General features: G+C 41.1%; 1 protein-coding gene across 1 annotated transcript in view; it reads right to left on the reverse strand.

Moving 5' to 3' along the window:
* Positions 1 to 677: 677 nt before the first annotated feature.
* The window catches only part of KIF11 (kinesin family member 11), a 61,184-nt gene continuing 45,723 nt past the window's right edge, over positions 678 to 16,138 (reverse strand). The window contains exons 18-22 of the mRNA XM_002718383.5: positions 13,350 to 13,629; positions 8,399 to 8,621; positions 6,344 to 6,492; positions 4,876 to 4,992; positions 678 to 2,090 (exon numbers count right to left, since the gene is read on the reverse strand). Of these exons, the coding sequence (XP_002718429.2) occupies positions 1,959 to 2,090; positions 4,876 to 4,992; positions 6,344 to 6,492; positions 8,399 to 8,621; positions 13,350 to 13,629 (901 nt within the window). The 3' untranslated portion in view covers positions 678 to 1,958. The remainder of the gene's footprint in view (positions 2,091 to 4,875; positions 4,993 to 6,343; positions 6,493 to 8,398; positions 8,622 to 13,349; positions 13,630 to 16,138) is intronic.

Consider the following 16,138-nt stretch of genomic DNA (forward strand, 5'->3'; position numbering starts at 1 on the left):
TCCTTTACCTATTCTGCCATTTTTGCTGATGCCACTCTTGGTGCATGAACATTTTAGAGCTAATTTACAGCTCTGGAAATTAAAGTTCTTAAAGATTTATTTTTTGCTTCTGACAAGCAGCAAGTTTGTTATATTCCCTAAAAACAGTGAGGCAGGGGCCAGTACTACAGTGTAGCGAGTAAAGTCGCCACCTGTGACGCCGGTTGATGTCACAGCAAGCAGCAGAGGATGGCCCCAAGTGTTTGGGCCCCTAGCACCCATGTGGGAGACCTGGATGAAGCTCCTGGTTCCCGGATTCAGCCTTGCCCAGCTCTGGTCATCTGAGGAGTGAACCAGAAGATGGAAGATCTCTCTCTCTCTCTCTGACTCTCCCTAACTCTGACTTTCAAGTAAATAAATGAATAAATAAAATAAATCTTTAAAAATAAATAAAACAAAGAATGAGATGACGCAGGGCTGGACTTCAGGCTGTGTGGTGGTGGGTCTGTTTCTCACTGACCTAACACCTAAGGTACACCCACAGGTGCAACTGCAAGCCTGGGATGTTTAGCAATGCCTTTGCTTTGGCGGCACTGGGCAGAAGTCTGCTTCCGGAGTGTTAGTGCAGCTTGTAGACCTCTGTAGACATAACCATGCAATGTAAGAAATTACGGTGCAAGCACAATGAGGAAACCATATTTATTAATCAGGATCCACCAAGGGCACTTTATTAGATATTGTCCATAGTTATGTTGACATGTTTGCAGAGAAATTTTATACATTACTTTCATTAAGAAAATTAGTACTTTTGTAAGGTAAATTTAGTTCCTTCAAGTAGCATATCTGCTAATTCTCCAGTTGGGTTTGGTTTTACCTAGCTATTAAAGTAAACTCTCTCTAAAATGTATACATTAAACCTCAAGTAGACACAAAATTTATTCTCTGCACATATTCCTTCTAAGTGCTCTGGTTCTTTTTGCCGAAACACCTCTACTTCCAGAACTATACATGCCTGATCAAAAATGCCAGGGACTTTCCAAGAGTTACAATTGCAAGAGAAAAATTTATATACAAATTTTATTATATACAAAGAATAAAAAAAAAAACCCTCATCCAGTAAAGAATATAAATTATAGTCATAATTGGTAAGTTTCAAAACGTCCTTAAATCACTGTGACCTTCTCCAAAAGACATAGACTTTAGCCTGGCGACCCTGTACCGTTGATGAGCGCTCCAGGAAGTTCTCCCTAACAGCAGTCTATGTTCTGGAGAAGCTGGCTTTTTGTGAACTCTGGGGAGGCTAATGTGTTAAGTGTCATAAAGGAATGGCTTTCACAGCCAGTGGAAAACAAATTCAAAGTACTGAAAAAAGGGACACTCCCAGGCTAATATTTATTGTACACAATTTTAGAGATAACCACTGAAAAACATCAAAGGTTTCTTGACAAAAGTCTGACTTTTTCATAATAAGAAAGGATACCTTTTTATAGTTCTATAAATGGGGTAATGACAAAAAGGGAGAAAGTGAGCTCAGAAGGCAAAATAAGAAAGTCTAAGGAGGAGGTAAGAATATACATACTTAATTCAGTCATAGCAAGAAAAGAGATGGTCCTCTCCAAGGTCAAGTATCGGTGATATTACCTGTGTAAGCTCAAGCCTGGAAGAGCAATACAGTCCCTGAAACTCACTATTTAATAATATATAAAAAACCTTTCCATCTGTTTTATAAAAGAGTTACTTTATATGAAAAGCTAACAACATAAACTTGTATTTAGTCAATGCAAATCCCAAATGCAACCCAACTTAATACACAGGGAAGACCCCAAAAAATGGAAGGGCAGACTTAAATTCAAAATATTTTACAGTACTGCCTTGATATATTCTGTTCTTTTAAAATCTATACACAAGGCTCAAGGTCTAGGGCTTCAGGTTTTATTTTAAATTTTTCTTAAAAATAAAATTTTTGACCCTCAAATTAATTAAAGATTTATCTGGGCTCGTAGAGGTAATCTACTCTTTGTGACAGAGTACTCTGTAGTTTCTTCCACCTTAGATCTCTCCACTGGGTTAATGCCCTTGTTTTCTTTGTCTTTTCCATGGGACTTTTTATGCTGTGGATTTAAAGGAAGAAATTAAGTTAATATAATGTAATATTTGATGCACATTAGCTTACTCTATTTTCAAATTTTCAGAGTTATAGATAAGAACACTTAAGCGTAGAAAATTTCAGAAAAGGTTCAGCATAAATTTAGGCAAATAAGCTATTTGGCAAGTAAAGGTGAATGTTTTGTTTTACCACTTAGAAGAAATAGGGTGAAAGAAACATTAATTTCCTGTGTTTTTTTCTAAGACATAATCACAGCTTTCACGATAAGGTAGTGGTTGTCGACAGGAAGCAATCCTGCCCCGCAGGGGACATTTGGCAATGTCAGGGGGCGTTTTTGGTTGTTACTGCTAGGGAGAGCTACTGCTTCCAGTAAGTAGAAGCCATGGATGCTGCTGAACACCCTGCAACCCAGGACAGTGCATCACAGCAAAGAATTCACCAGCCTACATGTCAACAGTGCTGCTGAGCCACCCCACTCCAGGGGAACAAAACTTTGTCATCAGGAAAAAGCCCATTCTGTTTTAAGCAGAGCAGCTGGTATATAGGCTACCTTACTATACTTTTCTTTAAATTTTTTTATTTATTCAAAAGGCAGAATGACAGAGAGAGAGCGAGAACAAGATTTCCCATCTGTTGGTTCATTTCCCAAATGGCCACAATAGCTATGGCTGGGTCAAGCTGAAGCCAGGAGCCAGGAACCCCATCTGGGTCTCGCATATGGATGAAAGAAACTTGAGCCATCATCCCCTGCTTCCCCAGCGTGTTAGCAGGGAGCTGGACTGGAAGCAGAGTAGCTGGGACTCAAACTGGCATTCAGATATAGGATGCCAGTGTCTCAAGCAGCAGCTTAATATGTAACACTACAATGCCCGCACATTTTTTCTTATTTTTGAAACTTATGTCACTCATTTGAGAAATATATTTCATTGGAATATTCCAATGAGGAGGTGACTTTCAATGTATACTGTCTTTTCAGTGCCGAGAAAAATCATAAACAACTTGTAAGGTTTCAGGTGCAGGGCCAGCATTGTGGGCAAGTTAAGCAGCCATTTGTGACACTGGCATCCCAAATGAGATCAGAATACCCATTCAAGTCCCAGTTGTTCCACTTGAGATCCAGCTCCCTGCTAATGCATCTGAGAAAGCAGTAGAAGGTGACCCATGTACCTGGGCCCCTGCTACCCATGTAGGAGGTCCACATGGCATTCCAGCATTCCAGGCTCCTGGCTTTGGCGTGGCTCAGCCCTGGCCATTTCAGTCATTTGAGGAATGAGCCAGCAAATGGAATCTCTCTCTCTCTCATTCTCTCTCTCTGTTACTTTGCCTTTCAAATAAGTAAATAAATCTTACACAAAAACAAATAAATCTTTAAAAAACTAATTATAAAGTTTTAGACCCAGAGAAAATTTCCATATCATCTTGAGTTTTAAACCCAGCAAATTTCCCATATTGCTGCTATGACAGAGAAGATCTGAAGGTCCAAAACCCAATCCCAAATCCTTTCTGGTACTATACATACTTCCTTGCCATAGCTGAGTCACAAAGCCTAGCCTGCAAAGATGCCACAAACAATAGTAAGAACAGATTTCTTACAGGGGATTAAGTGGGTAACTAAGGTCCTCTTTTCTCCTTTTCCTAACTTGGTAAGATAGAAGAAAGGGATAAAAAAAACCTGAAAGAATGGCATGTGTTGTGGCAAAGCAGATTGAGCCACTGCCTGGGATGCCTATAGCAATACTGGAGTGCCTGGTTCCAGTCCAGGTTAATTCACTTCTGATCTAGCTTCCTGCAAATGTACTTGGGAAGGCAACAGATGATGGCTCAAGTACTTGAGCCCCTGCCATCCATGGGGGATGGATTTCCCAGCACCTGGCTTCAAAAGAGAGGGAAGATGCTAAGCAGTTCACAGTATCACGTTCCCAGCAGTGTTGAACAGCGAGGAGGAGAAATGACAGGACTTAATTGCCTAGGATCAGAGCAGACAAGGAACTCAGGAAACACAGCAACAGTTAACCTCAGGCCAGAGAAATCACAAATGTAATCCAACAGGCCTTCCATGTCTCCTCCTTTGAAATCCTAATCTTCAAAATCTAATGGGGCCAGCACTGCAGCTCAATAGGCTAATCCTCCACCTAGCGGCGCCGGCACACCGGGTTCTAGTCCCGGTCGGGGCGCCGGATTCTGTCCCGGTTGCCCCTCTTCCAGGCCAGCTCTCTGCTGTGGCCCAGGAGTGCAGTGGAGGATGGCCCAAGTGCTTGGGCCCTATACCCCATGGGAGACCAGGAGAAGCACCTGGCTCCTGGCTTCAGATCGGTGCTGCTTGCCAGCCATAACAACCATTAGGGGAGTGAACCAATGGAAGGAAGACCTTTCTCTCTCTCTCTCTCTGTCTAACCCTGCCTGTCAAAAAAAAAAAAAAAAAAAAAAAAAAGGTCTGATGGGCAAAGATAGACCCCAGCATTTCCAAGTCAGTGGTAGAGGGAAGACAGAAGTGACTGCTCTCGGTATTCATTCTGAATATATGATAGGAAGCATAAAGGGGATAAATATAGTTGCTAAGGATTACCAGCTAGGGGTGTAGACAAAGTCAAATTTTACCTTTATTTATCCTATAGAAAATCCCTCATCAGTATCAGAGTTGTATAAATATAGGCAAAGACAAGGCATCCCAGAGTAGCCAAAATTTTTTTGTGATTCTATTTGTGAAGAGTAAGGCCTTTATGTTAAATCATGAATGCGAGATTTACATCCAGAGTAGAAGGGTTATAAGATACGATGTGATGAGGTACCTGGAAAAACGGAACCCCGCCCCTTGAAGGACAAAGCACACTGGCATCCACAGGTGGCTCCTGGCCCACAGGCTCTTCAGCGTGTTGCCCCAGGAGTGTCTTTTCTTCATCTGTGACCTGTAATTAAGAAGCTGGATAAGTCATTAAGCCCAAGTGCTTAAAAGTCATCACAGAAAGGAAGTTTATTTCTTTTCAAATAACACAATGTTCAGTGTATAAGTCAAGGTTCAACAAAATAATAAAACTAATCCCTGTTACACTTTTATATGATATGACCCCTATGATAAAATGTTAAAAGTGGTAACATCAGAATTAATAGACTCACAGTTTATTTGCTTCTTTGCTGCTTTTTAATTTCAAACTTTTCTGTAATTTCTATAGTTACAGATCGTAGGTGTCAATATCCAGGTTCTAACTCCCCCTTGTCTTCATGACCTGAGCAGTCACTAAAATGGTTCCTCATCTATAAAATGGGGATGATCCTAGCATCATCAGTGTACAAATTGACAGCCATCAGTGTACAAATACATAAAGTGCTTAAAACTGTGTCTGGCACATATTATTATATTGTGCCTATTATTATTACCTACTGGTGTAATTCAAAAACTGAAAAGATTAAAAGAGGCCGGCGCCGCAGCTCAGTAGGCTAATCCTCTGCCTAGTGGCGCCAGCACACCGGGTTCTAGTCCTGGTCGGGGCACCGGATTCTGTCCGGGTTGCCCCTCTTCCAGGCCAGCCCTCTGCTGTGGCCAGGGAGTGCAGTGGAGGATGGCTCAGGTGCTTGGGCCCTGCACCCCATGGGAGACCAGGATAAGTACCTGGCCCTGCCATCGGATCAGCGCTTGTGCTGGCCACAGCGTGCCGGCCGCGGCAGCCATTGGAGGGTGAACCAACGGCAAAGGAAGACCTTTCTCTCTGTCTCTCTCTCTCTCACTGTCCACTCTGCCTGTCAAAAAAATAAAAAAAAAAAATAAATAAATAAATAAATTAAAAAAAAAAAGATTAAAAGAAATAGGCTTAGGGGTCAGCCAACACTCATTAATGAGACGCAGGGTAGGATTAGACAAATTCTTCATGTGAACTCTACCACATCAGGAGCTTATGTGAGGGGCTGCACTGTGGCATAGTGGGTAAAGCCTCTGCCTGCGATGCCAGCAACCCATGTAGGCACCGGTTTGAGACCCAGCTGTTCCACTTGCAAACTGGCTCCCTGCTAATGTGCCAGGAAAAGCAGCAGCAGAGGATGGCCCAAAGGCTTGCGTCTCTGTACCCACAGACGGCAGACCGGTAACAAACTCCAGGCTTCTGGCTTTGGCCTGGCCCAGCCCCGGCCGTTGTAGCCATTTGGCGAATGAACCAATGAATGGAAGATCTCTCTCTCTCTCTATCTTTCCTCTTCTTTCTGTAACTCTTTCAACTAAATAAAAAAAAAATTTTTTTTCTAAAATTACGATGCCTTCATTTTTACCTGACTAGTCTCTCTGTTGTCTTCTGAGCAGTTGACCATCATGAACAGCTCCGGCTGTTTGCTGTGCAGCTGATCAAGGAGCTGTGCCCGCGGCTCAGTTCTCACCAGTGTCGATGGGTACGAGTAAGTCTTCCTCTGTGGCGTCGTACCTTTAATGGATGTGAGATATGGAAAAAATTGAAGTTTAAAATATATATATATTAAGCACTTTTAAAAAAAGATTTATTTATTTACTTGAAAGTCAGAGTTACACAGAGAGAGGAGAGGCAGAGAGAAAAAGAGAGAGAGGTCTTCTATCCACTGGTTCACTCCTCAATTGGCCGCAACAGTCTTAGCTGCGCAGATCCAAAGCCAGGAGCCAGGAGCTTCTTCTGGGTCTCCCACGCAGACGCAGGGGCCCAAGGACGTGGGCCATCTTCTACTGCTTTCCCAGGCCATAGCGGAGAGCTGGATTGGAAGTGGAGCAGCCAAGACTCGAACTGGTGCCCATATGGGATGCCAGTGGTGCAAGCCAGGGCTTTAACCCGCTGTGCCACAGCACCGGCCCCTACAATATATTTTTTAAATGCTAAAATTTATACTTCCAGATGAGTCTTGTCTTCCAAAAATAAATGGACTTGCCATATATGAGAATCAGCCTTGCCACCTGTCAGGCACATACTGTTTCAACTAGTATTTTCTCATGTGACAAATGATCTTAAAATGAAGTTTTCCATTTCTAGAGATATACAACAGATGTGTTGTAGACTCAAAAAGGAGTTAAAGGCTGTTCTGAGAAGTGGCAGCATTGCTGTAAATAAGGGAACTGTTTTCCCAGCATGATCACTTTGACTGGAGTAAAAATTTGGTGTGGCAGTTAAATATTAACCAGTTACATTTCTTATAGTGAATTCACACTCTCACAGCTTACAAAGGAATTTGCCTTTTCATTTAGCATTTACATTTCTATTCAATGAAAAATTGACAATCAATAAGTCTCTTGGGGGCCGGCGCCGCGGCTCACTAGGCTAATCCTCCACCTTGCGGTGCCGGCACACCGGGTTCTAGTCCCAGTCGGGGCACTGGATTCTGTCCCGGTTGCCCCTCTTCCAGGCCAGCTCTCTGCTGTGGCCCAGGAGTGCAGTGCAGGTTGGCCCAAGTGCTTGGGCCCTGCACCCCATGGGAGACCAGGAGAAGCACCTGGCTCCTGCCTTCAGATCAGCACGGTGTGTCGCCTGCAGCACGCCGGCCACAGCGGCCATTGGAGGGTGAACCAACGGCAAAGGAAGACCTTTCTCTCTGTCTCTCTTTCTCACTGTCCACTCTGCCTGTCAAAAAAAAAAAAAAAAAAAAAAAAGTCTCTTGGAGTAAACAAATGAAAATGCTCTAGCACTATCTCCTGTTATAACTGCTTTAAAAATAAATAAAATTTATATACTACAAAGTGCATTCATTTTAAGTGCACAATGATTTTTAGTGAATTTTCAGGATGTGTGACAATTACTTAATTACTATGATCCAGTAAATAACTCAGTTATTCATCCTATGTAAAATAGCTTATTACGCCTTCTTCCATGAAGGCCTCCCTAAATCATTAAAGCTGACACTGATTTCTCAAAATGGTGATTCCTAAATGGTAATATACAAGCCAAAATGTGAGGGACACTTAACACAACGCACAGTGAACTCTGCATTGAATTAGACTTATTCAATTATATTCCTCTAATAATTTTGATATTAAAATGTCCTTTTAGAAACACTGATAGGTAGATGGTTGCTTGCTTTTATTTTTTTTTTTAAAGTGTTTTTTCTTAACAAGGCCAGTTCCCTAAATGTGACATTTTACTGAATTGTGATGCCCAGATTGTTAGGAGCTAATGTCATGACCATATCATGACACATAATGTCTGATTAAAATTATTTGGAGGCCCCAATTTTTCCTTATTTGAATTGATTACATTTTGATGGTAAATTCCTATCACTCTGTGGCAGGGCCTTGCTCATCTGCACATTTGATGCTGACTAGGATTGAATTTGAATTCAATGTCAAAAAACCTTTAAATTTCTTCTAAATACCTGTTGGAATATCCAGTTTCAGATCCTGCTGCAGGAAACAATTAAGCTTATTCAAACCAATTTTTATAGTTTCATTAAGTTCTATATTTTGTCCTATCAATCTTTCTTCATCAGTAGTTATCTGACCCAGAAAAGTATTACGATGATTCTCATTAGCTGCTTTATATCCACTTAATTTTTCTGTGATCTCTGAAGTTGAAGCCTTACAACATTGGTTTACAACCTGTAAATGATATAAATAAGCTTTCATTATTAAAAGTAAAGTTGTTAGTGCTTTATTCAATTAATCATTTTCCCTTGCCTTGAAAATTACCATAACAAAAGTGTTGTTTTTTTTTTTTTTTAATTTATTTGACAGATAGAGTTAGACTGAGAGAGAGAGAGAGCAAGACAGAGAGAAAGGTCTTCCTTCCGTTGGTTCACTCCACAAACGGCCACCACGGCCAGCGCTGTGCCAAACCGAAGCCAGGAGCCAGGTGCTTCTCCTGGTCTCCCATGCGGGTACAGGGCCCAAGCACTTGGGCATCCTCCACTGCCTTCCCAGGCCACAGCAGAGAGCTGGACTGGAGGAGGAGCAACCAGGACAGAATCCAGTGCCCGTATGGGAAGCTGGTGCCACAGGCGGAGGATTAACCAAGTGAGCCACTGCACTGGCCCCCATAACAAAAGTTTTAAAAATACATTTAAAGTAAAAAACAGCGTAATTAATGCCCATGTATGCACCACATCATATTCATAGCCTCAACATTTACTGACACATGGGGGTTACAGCTAAACCAAGATTGGACACTTAGTCCTTTTCACACCCAAGATTCCTCTGAAACAAATCCTATGTCACTTTATCCTCTCCGTGCTTCAGAAAGCTCATGGGAAAACGATATTAAAAGATAATGCATTGAGATTTAATGCTATAATGAGTACTCAAACAATATATTTCACTTTGTGTTTCTATGGGAGTGCAAACTGTTGAAATCTTTACTTAATGCATACTAAACTGATCTTCTGAAAAAAAAAAAAAAAAAAAAAAAGAAATTATCAATTCCCAACTTGACTCTCACTGGGATTAAACATAACAATAGGTCTGATCTGATTTCATCATCATTAAAAAAAAATCATCTATTATTTTTCACTTTATGTTTCTGTGTGGGAGCAAACTGTTGGAATCCTTACTTAATGTATACTAAGCTGATCTTCTGTATATTAAGATAATCGAAAATGAATCTTGATGTGAATGGAAGGGGAGAGGGAGTGGGAAAGGGGAGGGTTGCGGGTGGGAGGGACGGTATGGGGGGGAAGCCATTGTAATCCATAAGTCGTACTTTGGAAATTTATATTCATTAAATAAAAGTTAAAAAAAAAAAAAAAGATAATGCAGCCCCATGGGAGACCAGGATAAACACCTGGCTCCTGCCATCGGATCAGCACGGTGCGCCGGCCGCAGCGCACCGGCCGCGGCGGCCATTGGAGGGTGAACCAACAGCAAAGGAAGACCTTTCTCTCTGTCTCTCTCTCTCACTGTCCTCTCTGCCTGTCAAAAAAATAAAAAAAAGAAAAAAAGAAAAGATAATGCAGGGGCTGGCGCCGTGGCTCACTTGGCTAATCCTCCGCCTATGGCACTGGCATCCCATATGGGCGCTGGTTCTAGTCCCGGCTGCTCCTCTTCCAGTCCAGCTCTCTGCTGTGGCCTGGGAAGGCAGTGGAGGATGCCCAAGTGCTTGGGCCCTGCACCCGCATGGGAGACCAGGAGAAGCACCTGGCTCCTGGCTTCAGATTGGTGTAGCTCCAGCGGTAGTGGCCATTTGTGGAGTGAACCAACGGAAGGAAGACCTTTCTCTCTGTCTCTCTCACTAACTCTGTCAAAAAAAAAAAAAAAAAAAAAGCAAAATTTCTATGAACAGTTGGAAGCATCTTTGTGTATCCTGAAGAGTTGAAAGCATTTGAAGACCACAACCATATCTAAAAAATTTAACACTAATTCTTGGATATCAAACGTCTATTCAGCAAATTTCACCAAATGTCTCAAATGTTTTCCACAATTGGTTTGTTGCAACCAGAATTCATCATTACATTTGCTTGATGTGTCTTAAGTAGATGACTACATAATTTTAAAAGTCTATAGTCTTAAATCTTTTTTTATTATTATTTTTTACTTATTTGAGAGGTAGAGTTATAGCGAGAAGGAGAGACAGAGAAAGGTCTTCCTTCCGTTGGTTCACTCCCTAGATGGCCGCAATGGCCGGAGCTGTGCCAATCCAAAGCCAAGAACCAGGAGCTTCTTCCTGGTCTCACACATGGGTGGAGGCGCCCAAGGACTTGGGCCATCTTCTGCTTTCTCAGGCCACACCAGAGAGCTGGACTGGAAGAGGGGCAGCCAGGATTAGAACCGGTGCCCATTAGGGATGCTGGTGCCGCAGGCAGAGGATTAACCTACTGTGCCACGGTGCCGGCCCCATACAGTCTTTTTTTTTTTTTTTTTTTGACAGGCAGAGTGGACAGGGAGAGAGAGAGACAGAGAGAAAGGTCTTCCTTTGCCATTGGTTCACCCTCCAATGGCCACTGCGGCCGGCGCACCGCACTGATCCGTAGGCAGGAGCCAGATGCTTCTCCTGGTCTCCCATGGGGTGCAGGGCCCAAGCACTTGGGCCAACCTGCACTGCACTCCCAGGCCACAGCAGAGAGCTGGCCTGGAAGAGGGGCAACCGGGACAGAATCTGGTGCCCCGACCGGGACTAGAACCCGGTGTGCTGGCGCCGCTAGGTGGAGGATTAGCCTATTGAGCCGCGGCGCCGGCCCCCATACAGTCTTAAATCTTAATTGATCTATAAGTTAATCTTGCTCATATTTTTTTCTTTTTTAAAGATTAATTTATTTTATTTGAAAGACAGAGTTTAGAAGAGACAGAGAGAGAAATCTCGCATATGCTGGTTCGCTCCCCAAATGGCCACAATGACCTTGGCTGGACCAGGCTAAAGTCAGGAGCCAAGAGCTACATCTGGGTCTCTCATTTGGGTGGCAGGGGCCCAAGTACTTGGGTCATCTTCTGATGCTTTCCAAGGTGCATCAGCAAGGAGCTGGATAAGAAGTGGACCAGCCAGGACTTGAACCAGTACTCATCACAGTCAGTGGCTTTATGCACTATGCCACTGGCCCCATATTTTTTTCCCTTAAAAAAAAAATTGTGGAAAAACCAGCTCTTCACTGACTATCTCAACCACTAGATTTGGTCAACTGCATCCCCATGCTGCATTTTCTTTCTTTATAAATTCTCATTTATTTATTAGTTTGTTTGAAAGGCAGAGAGAGATTCCTTCCACTTGCAGATTCACTTCCCAAATGCCTACAAGATCCAAGGGCTGGGCCAGGCAGAAGTTGGGAGCAGGGAATTCAATCCAAGTCGCCTATGGGTGGTAGAACCAAAGTACTTGAGCACATACCTGCTGTCTCCTAGGGTGTAAATAAGCAGGAAGCTGGAATTTGAAGTGGAATGGGGACTTGAACCCAGGCACTCTGATATGGGCTAAGGGAGCCCCAAGCCACATCTTAACTGCTGTGCCAAATGTCTGCTCTCCCAAATCTAGGAGTTTTTGATTAAATGATTTAAGCAGTTATTAATGCTCACAAAGGTACTTTCATTAGGGGCTACAAAATAGCGATAGTCCAATTCTATCATTTCTTCTCCCTTTTGGTAGCTGAAATTCTATTATGAGAAATTTTTCTTAACCAACTGTCCTACTAAATCAAGATATGAGTCTTTCAGGAAAGACAGAAAGATGCTTTATTATGTCTCTATTTACTAGTTTTCAGAATGATATATTACTTGCTGAGCATGATCCAAAGGAGACACATCTTTATGAATCATGTATTTTAACAAATTTGATGTGTTTCAATCTGTTGTAGCCATTAGTCTTTTTGATGCTCAAATTATACCATATAGGGGGCCTGTGCTGTGGTGCAGTGGGTTAATGTCCTGGCCTGAAGCACCAGCATCCCATATGGGCACCAGTTCGAGATCCGGCTACTCCACTTCCAATCCAGCTCTGGCCTGGGAAAGTAGTAAAAAATGGCCCAAGTACTTGGGCCCCTGCACCCACGTGGGAGACCTAGAGGAAGCTCCTGGCTCCTGGCTTGGGATCAGCACAGCTCCGGCCATTGCGGCCATCCGGAGAGTGAACCATCAGAGGGAGGACCTATCTCTTTCTCTCTCTGCCTCTACTCTCTCTGTGTAACTCTTTCAAATAAATAAATAAATCTTTAATTAAAAAAAAATTATACCATATAGTTGAATGGGGGAATGCTGTCAACTTGGCTTCTATTTTTTTTTTTTAAGACGTATTTTTTGGGGTTGGTGCTGTGGTGCAGCAGGTTAAGCTGTTGCTTGAAATGCCGGCATTCCATTTAAGTGCCATTTCAAGACCTGGCTGCTCCATTTCCAAATGCAATGGAAGACAGCCCATGTACTTGGGCCCCTGCCACCCAAATGGGAGACCTGGATTAGGCTCCTGGCTTAGGCCCAGCCCAGCCCTGGCCATTGTAACCACTTAGAGAGTGAACCTGCAGATGGAAAATCCCTTTCTCTATCTAATGATTTTTCAAATAAATAAATAAAATCTTTTTAAAAAGACTGTTAAAAATAAAAAGACATTTGAATATACCTGGGAAAAAGTAAAAAGCAGATATAAGTAGGTATTAGCTGTGAAAAGATGAGTGTCCTTCTTGAAGAAATTAACAAGTGAATAAAACCAAGGACAGATACAGACAGAAACTGGATAAATGTTTAATACTATTCAAAATCTAGAAGATGTATACGAGTACATGAAAAGAGATCATGCATAAGCATGAAAGTTTGTCGCTCATTATATCTTAAAATATAATTTGAAACCAAAACCTTGCCAAGAATATTTAATTTTCTGATTATAGCTATTGTCCCCCAAGTAGGTACCAAAGTTATTACCTCCAACAAATTCTGAAGTTCTTCTTCCCTCTTACTTAAGCAAGATACCCACTGTTCAGAAAAATGCACTGTGCTTGTGTTCAGAGCTTCACATCTCTGTTGAGTCTCCTGAGATATTTGTTCCAGGTTGCTGCTGAGGTTATCATAGTGTTTGACTGATTCTTCTACCAATTTTGTACCATCTTGGTTAAAATGTCTGAGTTCCTGTGACAAGCCATCAGAATCAGCGCAAAATTTTTTACTGTGAAAAGCTGTTTTGTTGATTATATCCTTAGATGTCCTACAGAAAAAAGCACAACACCGTTGAAATGGAAAACCAAGACTCGAGGCCTAATACCTTCCCAAGACCATACAGCTCTTACGTGGCAGATCTGATACAGGCAGTCTGGTTCTGGAGCCCACGTTCTTAATAAGTCTTCTACACTGAGAATCAGTGCTTTGGCCTAGATCTTTTCACAGCAGATTGACATTCCATATGCCATTAAGTGACCGTTAAAAAGGTCACCTGTTCTCATAAGACTTCCCCCAGCACTCCTCCAGGTATGATACTTTCCTTTGCATCTCCTATAGTATTTAACCATACAGTTACTAAAATGAAATCTGTCTACTTGATTTATGCCTGCTTCTAGGTTTTGTTACTCAAAGGCATCTCATATAGCATCTGGTCTAGTCCCTAAACTGGCCAGTCAGTCATTCTGTTATTAAAGCAGTTTTCCTTTCCCATGACAGTATAAATCATAAATATTTCAAATGTTACTTTAAAATATCAACTATAAAGCTTTCTAATAATGAAAAAAAAATTATATTGGGGAATGACAAATTATACATGTAGCACATATAGTACAATGTAACATAAACTTGATATAAACCTCTGTCAGAATTCATATGTTAAATTCATTGATGATTCCCTTTTTTAGTGTTTTCTTAAAGTCATTTCACAGGACTAGAGTTAAACCTTAGGGAATAAAAGTTACCCCCTATTACCACTAGATGGTATACCATATGAGTCAAGTGAGTAAGCAAAGATGCTGAAAATCAGTTTACCTACAAATTAAGTGGAAATGATTTAAAAAGAAAAATGAACTGATAAGCCTGGACACTATAAACCTAAATCTCTTAAGAAACTCAGTGGGAAAATGATAATTAGTCAAAAGTGACTACAAACTATGTTAATAAATTCCAAACAGAATCATGTTCAGTGTTCATAAACATACTCCAACTTCCTGAATGATTATGATAGTCACTGGATCACAATGAGAAACACTAGTACAGACAATAAATGTCAGGAAGGAGGCAAAAATTATTTGCATAGGCCTTAAGAAAGTATACCATAGTTTCCTTCCCATTTCAACCCTATTCAAAGCTTTGGGAAGGGCAAGAAACCTATCAATGTAGATACCATGGATAAAAGGTGGGGAAACATTTTATAGATTCAGAATTTGTAGAGTTCACACACCTACACACACACAAAATCCCAAAGTTTATAGGATCAGTAACAGGTTTATAAAACAGATGGTACAAGTTAGGTAGTAAGGATACGTGATGGCTAGAATTCCAGCTGTATTCAAAAGAAATATAATGTGAGTTATAGATATAACCAGTAATTTTCTACTAGCCACATTAAAAAATAAAATAGATAAAGTGATTAGAGTAAAATGTATAAAGTATGTAACATATGTACAAGTTAAATACGTGAAAATAATGACAGGGTCACAGGAAGAAGGAAATGGGAATAGACTATTATAAAGTTATTTGATTTATATATGAAATGGCAGATTATTTGATTGTGGATTCAAATTATTTAAAAATATATTTGTAGGGGCTGGCACTGTGGCACAGTGAGTTAAAGCCCTGGCCTGAAGCACGAGCATGCCATTTGGGTGCCAGTTCTAGTCCTGGCTGCTCTTCTTCTGATTCAGCTCTCTGCAATGGGCTAGGAAAGCAGTAAAAGATGGCCCAAGTCCTTGGACCCCTCATCCACGTGAGAGACCAGGAAGAAGCTCCTGGCTCTTGACTTTGGATCAGTTCAGCTCCAGCCATTGTGGCCATCTGGAAAGTGAACCAACAGATGGAAGACCGCTCTCTCTGTCTCTGCCTCTCTCTCTAACTCTTTCAAATAAATAAAAATAAATCTTTAAAAAAAATGATTTGTAAATAAAAAAAATAAAGAAGGGTAACAAAATAAGCATAAGTAAGATCATAGAAGAGATAAAATTAAAACAAAAATGCTCATTCAAATTAGGAAAGGTAAAAAAAGAGCAAAAAAGAGACGTTAACAAGTGACATAACAAACAGAAACCAACAAAACTGTAGATTTTAACACTCATTTTAAATGTGATGGTCTAAACATATCAATCATAGATTATAAATCTGATGAAAAAGCAAAGCCCACAAAAAAAACCACTTTAAAAAAGACATGGGCCATGCTTATGGAGGAGCAATTATTTTGATAGCAGAGGATTTCTCATCCCATGAAAGCCAGAAAGAAACAGAACAGAGTGCTTCAAATGTTGAAAGAAAAGAACTGTCAACCCTGAAATCTCTATCCGTGAAAATATCTTTCAGAAATGAGGAGCACATCAAGACCATCTCAGAAAAAATAAAACAGAATTTTGGCTAGCAAACCTACCCTTAAAGACTAATGGAAGTTTCCACACTGAAGGAAGCTTGAAACTTCAGGAAGGAACAATTAAGTAGACAAAAATTAGCTGAAATATAGTAGAATGTCCCTCTCATGAGTTTAGAATATTCACAGATAAAAAACTGAACCTTGACAAAACTCATGCAAA

Source organism: Oryctolagus cuniculus, chromosome 15, assembly GCF_964237555.1.
Source record: "Oryctolagus cuniculus chromosome 15, mOryCun1.1, whole genome shotgun sequence".
Taxonomy (NCBI): Eukaryota; Metazoa; Chordata; class Mammalia; order Lagomorpha; family Leporidae; genus Oryctolagus; species Oryctolagus cuniculus.